Source organism: Vipera ursinii (genome assembly GCF_947247035.1).
Source record: "Vipera ursinii genome assembly, chromosome: 6".
Lineage (NCBI taxonomy): Eukaryota > Metazoa > Chordata > Lepidosauria > Squamata > Viperidae > Vipera > Vipera ursinii.
The window spans coordinates 9,681,155-9,694,450 of NC_139515.1; the positions used below are offsets into that span (position 1 = coordinate 9,681,155).

General features: G+C 45.8%; 1 protein-coding gene across 2 annotated transcripts in view; it reads left to right on the forward strand.

Moving 5' to 3' along the window:
• Positions 1–255: 255 nt before the first annotated feature.
• Positions 256–13,296, forward strand: part of ELAPOR2 (endosome-lysosome associated apoptosis and autophagy regulator family member 2) — a 102,825-nt gene continuing 89,784 nt past the window's right edge. For both annotated transcript variants that reach the window (XM_083366243.1, XM_083366244.1), the window contains exon 1: positions 256–570. In XM_083366243.1, coding sequence (XP_083222369.1) covers positions 463–570 — 108 coding nt within the window. In that variant the 5' untranslated portion in view covers positions 256–462. The remainder of the gene's footprint in view (positions 571–13,296) is intronic.

A 13,296-nucleotide genomic window follows, 5' to 3' on the forward strand; every position in this document is an offset into this window, starting at 1 on the left:
TGTTTTAATAACTTTAATTTTTGTATTTAGTTTTTATGTATTGCCCTGTTCACCGCCCTGAGTCCCCTGGGAGAAGGGCGGTATATAAATTAAATTAATAAATAAATAATAAATAAATAATAAAATAGCCTCCCCCACCACTCGCGCCTGCGCACTGTCAGGGTCTCCTCTCTCCCTCCCTCCCTCCCTCCTCCCTCCCTCCCTCCTCCGGCGGCCCCGCCCTCCGCCGGCTTCTCCCTTCTGGCTGCTCAGCCGCCTAGCAGCTGGCAAGCGAGCGGCTTTTGCCCGGCCGGGAGGGCAGCGGACTGAGCCAGGCCCGGGACGCGACGGAGAGGAGCCGGGCGTTTGCAGGCAAGGGGGAAGCAACCTCCGGAACAGCAGCGGCGGCGGCGGCGGCGGCCGGGCGAAACTCCGCCGGGAGCGCGGGGAGAGCTCCGCCGGGGACCCCGCCTGCCCTGGGCGATGATCCGGCTGCGGGGCGCGCTGTGGTGGCTGGGCGGCTGGGCGCTCCTGCTGGGCTGCCCGGCCGATGCCGTGGCCGCCAGCCTGCAGCTGCCGCCCTGCCGAGAGGTGAGAGAGAGAGAGAGAGCCACGCGCGTTCGCGGCGCCTGCCAGCCTCCCCGGGGTTGCAAAAAAAAAAAAAAAAAAAGGTCCCGGGGCGAGCCAAACAGGGTCTCCTCCCTTCCCCTCCCGGGTGGGGAGGGGGGCTCCGATTCCTTTCCGCCGTGGGGGTGGGTGGGTGGGTAAAGCCTTTGGGTTCCTCGACTTCCCCGGAAAGCGGCGGTGGAGCTCCACGCATGGCGGGGGAGAGGGGTTTTTCCTCCTCTTCCAGTTTCCGCCGGCTTTCTCTCGCTGGTGAACCCTGGAAAGGAGACCACCAGGAAACCCCAGCGGTGTTCACTTACACGGGGCGCTTGGAAAAGGCAGTCCGGGCTAAGGCAAGGGCGCTTGGGCGCTTCTGATTTCTTGCTGAGAAAAGCTGCGGAGGTTTGGACAGTTCCTTTGGGATGGATTGCTTGAAGCTGGAGAGATTCCCGAAGGGCTGGATAGGTGGATGGGGGCCTGCTTGTCTTTCCTGGCCACAACCACAGCCACAACAATCTCTTGGCATTGCGAAGGACCAACAAAGGTGTTAGGGCATTAGCTGGCAAGCGCAGAGATTAGATGGCAATCTTCTTGGCTTAGATGTGTTGCACCTGGGATTAAAGCCCCTGTTTGTCAGGAACGAGATCGGCTGGTATATTTTCACCAGAATTCAGAGTTGGTTCTAGAAAGAGCTCATTTGTCAAGTTCACACGGTAATCAAATTCTTCTTCCTTTTATTAAATACCTCTATTTGCACAGCAACAGTGAGTTAACCTGCAGTTTGTTGAAGCCGAAACGGAAGAAAATAGACTGGATGCCTACAACGTTCCTACAAGCCCACTTTCTTACAAACAAAGTTAATCCTAACTATCCCTAGCAGTTTTGTGTTGTTGTTGTTTTTTGCATGTTTTATTCCTGCCCTCTTTCTTAGTTGTGGATATGCGACTTTTGTGGACTCAGAAATGCAAATGATAGTCTGAAGGTGCCATCCTGTTGGCGGTGGGGGAAAGTCGTCATAATAATAATAATAATAATAATAATAATAATAATAATAATAATAATAATAATAATAATAATAATAATGTTGGAAGGGACCTTGGAGGTCATCTAGTCCAACACCCTGCTCAGGCAGGAAACCCTATACCATTTCAGGCAAATGGCTGTCCAGTCTCTTCTTAAAAACCTCCAGTGTTGGTCTTTTCCAAAATGTCTTCCTTGAAAAGCTAGTTTGGGATTGCATCCGAGAATCGAGAGGGTTTCCCGTTCACATTCAGAAGAGCATCGAAATGCACACAGAGATGAGCTGTCAGAACTAAATATGAGCCCGGGAGCGGTTTAGTCTCTGGAGATGGCCAGGAAATATTGGAGTCTTCTCCAAGAAATTCTTCGCTTGGTGATGCCATAAAAATATGGTTTAGAAAAGTTTGATTCCTGCTTGTCTCTTCTATTAAGGGAATGGATTTGCCTCCGTGGGATCTATTTTTCTTCTTCTCGGTCTTGGGTTTGATGATCCCATCCTGCTTAGTTCCTCGTGCCAGGACCAACCAGGATTTGATTCCTGCCCCTTGTATTGGGATGCAGTGACCTTGTTCTCAACTGATCTAGAATCCGATGGAGTAGAGAACATAAGTGAAAGAGGGAAATGTTTTGTCTGGCTTTGGAAAATCCAAGGAAGCGTATCAAATATTCTCTTCTCATTTTCTCTCTTGTTGCTTTTTATCATTATCTTATGGTTAATGACTGTAACTATGAGTTATGATCTATGACCTATCACTTTGTTGTTCTGTGTGTGTACACCGAGGGCTTATGCACCGGAGACAAATTCCTTGTGTGTCCCTTGTCCAACCACACTTGGGCAATAAGGTATTCTATTCTATTCTATTCTATTCTATTCTATTCTATTCTGTTCTGTTCTGTTCTGTTCTGTTCTGTTCTGTTCACTTGCAAGTGCTTTTTGTGCATGAAAGAAAAAAATCTTCCATGCCAATTATCCACAGTCAGGTTGAATTAAAATTATTTGCTCTGTAACTACAACGCAGTGCCAGCTCTTGCTTGCTGTATCTTGTGAAATAGTCTTGTTGTCAGACCTGGTTGTGCTGCATGATCCAAGATGAACATCTGCCGCGATCCTTAATTGAGCAGCCTATAGGTTGCAATCTCCCTTCTGCAAGAAAGTTCTCCAACCTGATTTCTTCAGGGGTGCTGGGATCACAACTCCCCCAGTTCAAATTTTGTTGTCTCAGTCCTCCCCCATGATGAGGTTGCCTTGTATTGTTGCAAATTATTCAGAGGCAGGTGCTCCAGGAACAGCTGAGCATCTTGAATTTTTTGCTCATGAGCTTCAGCCATTGTGGATCTAGGCTGGTTATTTTCATTGGCTGGATGAAGTGAAGAAGGGAGAAAGTTCTGCTACCAGAACCTGCTTGCTTTGTCACTTCTGATCCTCTTCTAGCACACTGTCGGTGTGTGCTAGAAAATCTGGCTTAGACCTTCAACTTTGGGTTGGGGTTGAAACTGGTTTGATCTCTGGTTTATTGTCTAGGACCACATTATAAAACAGGAAGAGGCAGGATGGAACTGTTATGGCATCAGCAAAGAAAAAAGCTAAGGCCGATACATTTGAAAGTTATATTTGAATAAATTAACCATGATTAATATCCTTGTCTCCCCTGTGCAGCTCAGCATTTTTCGTTCTGTAGCAGCGTCTCTGTCAGTGGCCTCATTTGCTGACTTTAATGCATCTTGAAATAAAACAAAGGTCAATCTGGTTTAGCATCTCCATGGAAAAGCAGAAGGAAATTCTAGAGTAGACCCTTTGGGAAGTGGATCAGCTTTGTGAAAGAGGGCACTTGGGAGTCCTCAACTTATGACCACAATTGAGCCTAACATTTATGTTGTTAAGTGAGACAGTTGTTAAGTGAGTTTCACTTCCTTTTACGACCTTTCTTGCCACAGTCGTTAAGTGAATCACTGCAGTTGTTAAGTTAGTAACCCGGTTGTTATGTGAATCTGGCTTCCCCCATTGCCTTTGCTTGTCAGAAGGTCGCAAAAGGGGATCAACATGGCCTCGGGACACTGTGACCGTCATAAATGTGAGTCAATTGCCAAGGATCCTAATTTTGATCACGTGACCATGGGGATGCTGCAAAGATCATAGGTGTGAAAAAACAGTCCTAAGTCACTTTTTCCAGTGTCGCTGTAATTTTGAACAGTCACTAAATGAACTGTTGTACGTCGAGGACTAGCTGAACTGCCTAGGAAGCGATGTGACTATGCCCATGGAGGCAACTGGGGTCAAGATTGACTTGAAGGTGTTTTTCTCTTTTGGTCGTAACAAGTGGCAACACTTACTGTAGCTTTAAGGTTAATTAATTTATTAATTTAATTTTTTGCCCACTTTTAGCTCTTTATGAGTAACTCAAGGCAGCGAACATACCTAATACTTCCTCCTCCTCTGCTTTTCCCCCCACAAGAACAATCCTGTGTGGTGGGGTTGGGACGAGAAACAGTGACTGCTCTAAAGTCACTCTGCTACTTTCATGTCTAAGGGAGGGACTAGAACTCACAGCCTCCTGGTGATTGGCCCAAAGTTGCCCAGCCGGCTTTCATGGCTGAGGCAGACCTAGAACTCACTGTCTCCCGGTGATTGGCCCAAAGTCACTCATGGCTGAGGCAGACCTAGAACTCACTGTCTCCCGGTGATTGGCCCAAAGTCACTCATGGCTGAGGCAGACCTAGAACTCACTGTCTCCCGGTGATTGGCCCAAAGTCACTCATGGCTGAGGCAGACCTAGAACTCACTGTCTCCCGGTGATTGGCCCAAAGTCACTCATGGCTGAGGCAGAACTAGAACTTACTGTCTCCCGGTGATTGGCCCAAAGTCACTCATGGCTGAGGCAGACCTAGAACTCACTGTCTCCCGGTGATTGGCCCAAAGTCACTCATGGCTGAGGCAGACCTAGAACTTACTGTCTCCTGGTGATTGGCCCAAAGTCACTCATGGCTGAGGCAGACCTAGAACTCACTGTCTCCCGGTGATTGGCCCAAAGTCACTCATGGCTGAGGCAGAACTAGAACTCACTGTCTCCCGGTGATTGGCCCAAAGTCACTCATGGCTGAGGCAGACCTAGAACTCACTGTCTCCCGGTGATTGGCCCAAAGTCATTCATGGCTGAGGCAGAACTAGAACTCACTGTCTCCCGGTGATTGGCCCAAAGTCACTCATGGCTGAGGCAGAACTAGAACCAGTGGTGGGAATCAGCCAGTTCGCACCAGTTCGGCAGAACCGGTAGCTAATTTTTTGTTGCCCAGGCCCAGAATGGACTTCTGGAAGCAGCATCCACACAGAGAACTGGTTGTTCACCTATTTGAATCCCACCACTGACTAGAACTCACTGTCTCCCGTTGATTGGCCCAAAGTCACCCAGCAGGCTTTCATCCTAACGCAGGACCAACTCACCATCTTCTTGTGATGGGATGGTGCAATGAGTTTTTGGTTTATCTCTTGTCCTGCCGAAGAGACAACTGTGAAGGATGCTTAATCTGGATTGATGGCCTGAAAACCCCTTTCCAGTTGTAAGGTTTGGCTTAAAGATTCCTGAGCATATTCAGGAAGTTATTAAGTGTCTGGTTATAGGATGCTTTGTCTTTTGTGGTACCTAATCTTTCGGATTTCACCTTTAGGGAGAGTGGCATGGTTTTATTTCTCTTTTACATTTTGGAGAGAAAATAGGACACTCTTACTTCACAAACAAACAAGCCTCTTTTTTTGGATGGAAGAAGAAGAAGCAACATACTTTGCAGTTAATTTTGACATGCTGAGTTATTCCGTTGCAGCTTTGCCTTCTGTCATAATTCCATTATGGTCTTTTGCTTAGAAGACTGAGGTTTTAAAAATCTAGCCCCTGGGCCTGTCTTTCTGCTCCTACGTAGACTTTCATTTTTTTTTGTTTTTTTTGAAAATGATATTTACTTATTTATTTTTAAGGAGCTGGAAGGCCGCCAAGCTGCAAAAGCTGAACCGTTTTACTTTTATTTCCAAAGACATCTCCGGCCACCGTGAAGGTATCAGGAACATGCTTAAAGACTAAAAATGGAGGGCTCAGCCAGAATTGTCCTCATCCAGGAAAAAAAAACCCAGCAAGAATATGGAAAGGAAGACAGCAAAGATTGCTGGGGACTGGGCTGGAGACTTTAAGCTATGATGATGATGATGATGATGATGATGATGATGATGATAGATTTGATACAAGTTAGTCTAATATTAGGCTGTTTTCTTTCCTGTTTGTTTGGGCAGCTTTTTCACTTCCTTGTGTGTGTCTCTTTCTGTGAGCAATTCCTATTGGCTGCGAGTAAAACAATATTTTTCTGAGCTTTGCAGTGGGCCTGAGTTAGGATTCCAAGCCTGTTTCTGCCTTTTGCATTGTTTCCCCCCCCCCCCCCCAGATTATTTACTCCCTTCTCTTTTAAGGTCAGCCAGGGCATAAATGTGCTCTGGCAGCCTTTTTTTTTCCCTTCTCGCTGCATCTCTGTGCATCATCTCGGCTCCAGCCCCTGAGTCAGACAGGCTGAAGTCGTCCTGAGCTGCAATAGGATTCAGTTAACATTTTCCCCTCTGTTTCCCCAGTGAGATGCTTCGAATCTGCTAGGCCAGGGGTAGGCAACCTTGGCTCTTTTATGACTCGTGGACTTCAACTCCCAGAATTCCTGAGCCAGCCATGCTGAGGAGAAATGGGAGAGGTTTCCATGCTGAGCCATGCTGGCTCAGGAATTCTGGGAGTTGAAGTCCACCAGTCATAAAAAAGCCAAGGTTGCCTACCCCTGGCCTAGGCCTAGGCCGCTTTATGACTGGTGGACTTCAACTCCCAGAATTCCTGAGCCAGCCACGCTGAGGGAAAAGGGAGAGGTTTCCAAGCTGAGCCATGCTGGCTCAGGAATTCTGGGAGTTGAGGTCCACGAGTCATAAAAGAGCCAAGGTTGCCTACCCCTGTGCAGCTAGGCTTTGTCACCCAGGTCCCTGGAGGAAATTCAGGAGTCGGCCTGCATCTCAGTGGTATTATCTACACAACAAAACATGGCTGCCTGTCCTTTAACCGGTGTTCCCAAAGATGCTTTTTTGCGAGGCAACTGGATTTTCTTGTTAACAACAAATCCAGTTGCCTTGTGAAAAAGCATCTTTGGGATAACTGTGACCTGGATGACTGAGAATCTCCACAGACATTTAACAGGTGTTGGCCTGTGCAGGCCTTGAGTTTCACCCAAGAACCTGGGATGTCGTCCAGGTAGTCCTCGACGTATGACCACAATTGAGCCTCAAATTCCTGTCATTAAGTGACACATTTGTTGAGAATTCTGCCCCATTTTATGCCTTTTCTTGCCACAGTTGTTAAGTGAATCACTGCAGTTGCTAAGTGCAGTAACCCGGTTGTTAAGTGAATCCGGCTTCCCCATTGACTTTGCTTGCCAGAAGGTCGCAAAAGAGGATCAACATGACCCGTCATAAATATGAGTCAGTTGCCAAGTGTCTGAATTTTGATCACATGATGTGGTGATGCTGTAAAGGTCGTAAGTGTGGAAAACGATTGTAAGTCACTTTTTTTAGTGCCGTAACTTTGAACAGTCACTACATGAACTGTTGTAAGTCGAAGACAAACCGTAATGTATCGGCGTAGCCCATATGTGGGTCCAAGCTGGGTGGCTTTTTGCAACTGACAGATGGAGATTTTGTCGACGCACAGATTTTCCAAGTGTTGTCCAAGATTTTTTGGAATGCCGCTCAGTGTGCCCTAAGCCAGGGGTAGGCAACCTTGGCTCTTTTATGACTCGTGGACTTCAACTCCCAGAATTCCTGAGTCAGCTATGCTGGCTCAGGAATTCTGGGAGTTGAAGTCCACAAGTCATAAAAGAGCCAAGGTTGCCTACCCCTGCCCTAAGCTGCAGAGTCAGTTTAAAAAATAGTTAGGATGGTAGCCACGGAGCTGCTGTGGAAACTGTGATGTTTTTTTTTTAATTGCAACCCAAACCCAGCAGACTGAAGGTGACTATGTTTGAACCTCTGCTGGTCCTGGCTGATGTAGAGGATGGGTGGAGACCAGCCCTTGTCTCTAGTAAGTAGGTTATCAAGGCTTGTTTATAGGAAGGGGAATTTCCAGAAGTCCTGAAGGAGGCATCTGAAGAAACCTTGTTCTCTTCAGACCAACTCTCTTCCTCCAACTTGGAGGAAACACAGGATCTTAGAAGAAGCAGATTAACTACTTGGCTGGCTGGGCAATTCTGGGAATTGAAGCTCCACTCATCTTCAACCTGACAAGTGTTGAAGTGGTCTTCAAACTTGGCCCTTTTACGACTTGTGGACTTCAACTCCCAGAATTCTTCAGCCAGGCATGCTGGCTGAGGAATTCTGGGAGTTGAAGCCCACGAGTCATAAAAGAGCCAAGGTTGCCTACCCCTGAGTTAGGCGGTTTGAAAAGGCTGAAGGGAGAACTTGCAAAATTTTGGGCTCACTGATTGAGAAGGACATTATCTAAGACAGTGAACCCAGAGGTTGGTTTCCTCTTTTTCTGAGGAGCAAAAAGAAATGGCAAATTAGGAGGAGCAATTCAGCGTGGTGTATCGGCCCATTACAGCCACAGTGAAAAACTAATTACCGTGAGCCTGAATTAGCCCAGATTGGTTTCCAAAGTGCAAACTGATGTCCGTTACCAAATGATCAGAAACCAAGGCCTCCTTCTTTGTGTCTCTCTCGGTGCTCGTCTTTGCCAGAAAAAGGAACAGCTCAGGCAAACACCTATTTCAGCAGAGTCCCATGGCTGGTTTTGTGTGTCTGTGGAAATGTTCATGCTCTGTTCTTTCAGGGCCTCGAAGTGCCAAGTTCGAGAACTGGAAGCCTGGAGAGAATTTTAGAGCGTCAGGAAGTCGTAAAGATGTTCAGAGCTATCAAGGGGGTGGCGGGGGGGGGGAATCTTTTAAATCTCCTAGCTGCCGTTACCTCTGGTGCGGGAGTTGAGCCCATTTATTTTCCTCTGCTGCCTTTTGCTCTTAGAAGCCCACCCCTCTTTTGGCTGAAGGGAAAGTGGTGGAGAATATCCCTGGAAAGAGAAAGGGAGTTAATTATCCATGCCACCATAAGTAAATGAGGCATTTTACAATACTTATTGAAATGGTGTCTGTTTTTGCCTTGAAGTTAGTAGTTGCTGAATTGTTTTGGCAGGCAGGGAATTTGTGTCTCTCTCTGTGTGTGTGTGTGTGTGTGTGTGTGTGTGTGTGTGAGTGAGTGAGTGAGTGAGTGAGTGAGAGAGGAGAGGAGAGGAGAGGAGAGAGGAGAAGATAGATGATAGATGAAAGAGACAGTGGGTAGATGATAGACAGAGGGAGGGAGATAGATATTGTAGATAAATGATAGGTAGACAGACAGATGATAGATAGATAGATAGATAGATAGATAGATAGATAGATAGATAGATAGATAGATAGATAGAAGATGATAGAGATAGACAGATGATAGAGATAGACAGATGGTAGTGATGGATAGATACAGATGATAGAGATAGATAGATGGATAGACAGATAGACAGACAGACAGACAGATAGATAGATAGATAGATAGATAGATAGATAGATAGACAGACAGACAGATAGATGATAGAGATAGAGATAGACAGGATAGACAGATGGTAGTGATAGATAGATACAGATGATAGAGATAGGTTGATAGACAAACAGACAGATATAGAGATAGATAGATAGATAGGTAGATAGATAGATAGATAGATAGATAGATAGATAGATAGATAGATTAATAGAGATAGACAGATGATAGAGATAGATAGACAGATGGTAGTGATAGACAAATAGATATAGATGATAGAGACAGACAGACGATAGAGATAGATGGATAGATAGACAGATGATAGAGATAGATAGATAATAGAGATAGATGTTAGAGATAGATAGACAGACAAACAGATGATAGAGATAGATAGATAATAGAGATAGATGTTAGAGACAGACAGACAGACAGACAATAGATATAGATGGACAGACAGATGATAGAGATAGATAGATAATAGAGATAGATGTTAGAGATAGAGAGACAGACAGACAATAGACAGAGATAGACAGATAGATGATAGAGATAGCTAGAGGGAGAGAGACATAGAGAGAGAGAGACAGAGACAGACAGACAGACAGACATTTAATGAATTTTATACAGAGTCTTTCTGGTCCAAAAACTAGCGAGTGTTTACACAGAACCAGGGAGTGTTTACCCATTGGAAATGTTTTGCTCCTTTGCTTGCTGGAGCTGGTAAACTACTCAGAAGCCTGGCAAGGATTACCATCTGTCTGCTTTGTAGGCTGGCTTGGCATGGGAAGGGGAAACCCTGGCACTGCGGCATAGGTAAGGATTAAACCGGCATTTGAGTAAGTGTAGATAAAGATGCAGATTATCAATTGCTGTTGTATTAGGAAAGTCAAAGTCTCTAATCAAACTTGTGAGTTGTTTCATTTGTTCTAAGAATAACATGTTATACTGGCTTGTAACAAGCCGATGCATCCAGACCTTGTCTCTAATCACCCTCAAAGTTCTCCTATTTCCCTAACTTTCTGCCCTTCACCTTGATTTAATACAAATTGCTTTGCTCTTACTGTTCCTCAAGTTATTCAGATTTGCTCCAAAATTACAGTATATAGGCTATCCTTTTTTTTTACTCCTTTTCTGAATTCTAAGGCAAACGTAGAAGATTCCAGAGATTAAAATGATGGGTATCTGTTCAAGATCATAGGATGACCGCTGGCTGGCTTTGTTTTGCTTTGACCTGGGAGCTGCACGTAAGCAGTTCATGATGTGTTCCATAGTTGGCTCCTGGTTATGTCTCTGCTGTTGTTGCTGATACCAATAATACAATCAATTTAATTTCTATGTACTGTGTTGGGTGACGTCCATGATTACATGCATCATTTGAAGAATGAGTTGGCAGTAATTGGATTGGCAAAACCAGTTCAGTCCTTCTCCTCTTCACGTCTGTTTCCCAAGCCATAAAACTCTGTTTTCCTCCATAATATTTCCATCTTTGCCATTCCAGTTTCCAGCCATAAACAGAGTATCTTGCTTGCATTATCTGTCTACTTAAACTGAACCTGATCATAACCCTCATCCGCTTCTTCTCCATCAGTGGTGGGACCATAAATGGTCATGCAAACGGTCATCCCTAAAGTGGGCTGCACTTTGCCATATTTTGGATTAGGAAGTGAAAAGATGCTTCAGAGCCGATGGCTTTGTAGCATGTGTCTACCAAGACTCCAAACAAACACACTTTTTCCCCAGGATCACGTGTGATTGCATAGGAAGAGACGCAATTGCCTTGTGCAGTTGGAAGATGCATGCGGCAAAGCTTCTTTTTCACCTCCAGCCTCCGAAGTGCTCTACATCCTTACAAATGGTTCCTATTCCCATAGCATCGGGGACTTGGTCATGGGATAAGTGGAGAATTTTCAAGTGAACACCACAATCTAGACCAGTGGTGGCGAACCTATGGCACGCGTGCCAGAGGCAGCACTCACGAGTGCCCTCTCTGTGGGCACGCACACTGTTGCCCCAGCCTCGCCTTCCCCCGTGGCCCCCTCCTCACCAGCAGCACCCCCAGAGGAGAGTCGACCCTGGGCATGGCCCATGCGGAGCAGTGCAGCCAACAACATGGCAGCTGGGCAGTGGGGACAAGACTCCGTCCTCACGCCCCATCGCATGCAGATGATGCTGCAGGGCGCAGGCGGAGGCCGCGGCCACCATGGCACTGCTGGGCCAGGTGGGTGATCTGCTGTGGTGGGCCTGGGAGGTGGTGGGTGGCCCTGCGGGTGGGCGGGGACGGTGTAAGGCGGTTTTGGGGCACTCGGTCTCTAAAAGGTTTGCCATCCCTGATCTAGACCCAAGGTCCCAAAGATGCTTTTGCAGGAGGCAACTGGACTTTCTTGTTTATCTTTGAAGACCTTTTGCTTCTCATCTCATTCAGCTCTGACTGGGAGTGGAAGGATGAGAAGTGAAAGGGGTCAAGGCTGCTAACATCGGATGTTTTTGCATTGACAACAGATGGAGAGGCAGCCATTTTCTTCTTTTTTGCTTTTAGAGTTAGATGATGCTGGGGAGGGAGGGGGATGGTGCAGGAGAATCTAGCTAGACATAACAATGCTGAACCTAGTGTGAGAACCAAGGTTATTGAAATGAGAGATGATAAAGAATTGGCGGGCTGCGGAGCTGGAGAGGAAGCCTGCCGCTTCAAGCTAATTGGGGAATGTGATTTATGACTATAAATGGGAGGAGGGAACTGTGCTTTGATACTATGTGCTCAGGGGAAGGGAACTCAGTTTTTGGCTTCGATTATGTTAGTGCCGATGCTATGCTACTCAAATCAAGATTTTTTAAGGTAAACAATGCCTCGAAGTTCTTTGGAGAGTTTCATCTGTCGGAACCATGACCAAACGTCTTCAAAGAAAAACAAGGAAGCTCAGCTTCTTCCTGAAAAAGCACATGACCTGGATGACTGAGAATCTCCATAGACATCTAGACCCAAGAGTTTCTATGCTTTTCCAGAGCCCAGAGATTGTGCCCTGCAGTTTGTTTGTTTGTTTGTTTGTTTGTTTATTTATTTATTTATTTATTTATTTATTTATTTATTTATTTATTTATTTATTTATTTAATGGGACTTATATGCCGCCCTATCTCCCGAAGGACTCAGGGCAGCTAACAACAGTAAAGTACAAATAAAAATACAAATATTAAAAATTAAACTATATCTATAGCCCCAACTACAACAATAAAACCTTAAAACCATATTAAAAACCCCTTATCATCAGTCCAGGCCGGCCTGTTGGAAAAGAAATGTCTTAAGGTCACGACGAAAGGACCGGAGGTCTGGGGTCATCTGGAGCTCCAGGGGAAGCTGATTCCACAGGGCAGGTGCCCCCACAGAGAAGGCCATCCCCCTGGGGGTCGCCAGCCGACATTGTTGAAGGAAAATCCATCCATAACCAGGGCAACGTCTAACTAGGTCAGCTCCTTTGTACAAACACAGCTGTCGCCTCTCTCTTTTTCCAAGCAAGATCAAAACAATCCCATTTTTTCCCAAGTTCTTGTTCTCTTATCTCATGTTCCATCTGTCTCTCTGAATGGCTTCAGTCTTGGAAACCTACCCCGGACTTGATGGGCTTCCAGGAAAGAACGTCAATAGACTTCCCAATGTGATTGGTCTTTTCAGGTAGTCCTCGACTTATAACAGTTCATTTAATGACCGTTGAAAATTGCAACAGCTCTGAAAAAAAGTGTCATGATAGTTTTTCACACTTATGACCGTTGCAGCATCCCCCTGGTCATGGGATCAAAATTCAGACGTTTGGGAACGGACTCATATTGATGACGGTTGCAGTGTCCGGCGGCCGGGGGGGGGGCATGTGGTCTCCTTTTCCGACCTTTTGACCAGAAAAATCAATGGGGAAGTCAGATTCACTTAATGACCAAGTTAGTAATTTAACAAATGCAACGATTCACTGAACAACTGTGGCAAGAAAGGTCGTCAAAATGGGGCAAACTCACGGAACAAAACGTTTCACTAAGCAACATCAATTTGGGGCTCCGTTGTGGTCGTAAGTGGAGGACTACCTGAATATCTGATCTATTTCCCTTGACTTCTTACCTTAAAAGTCTAGTTTGTCTGTTCAGC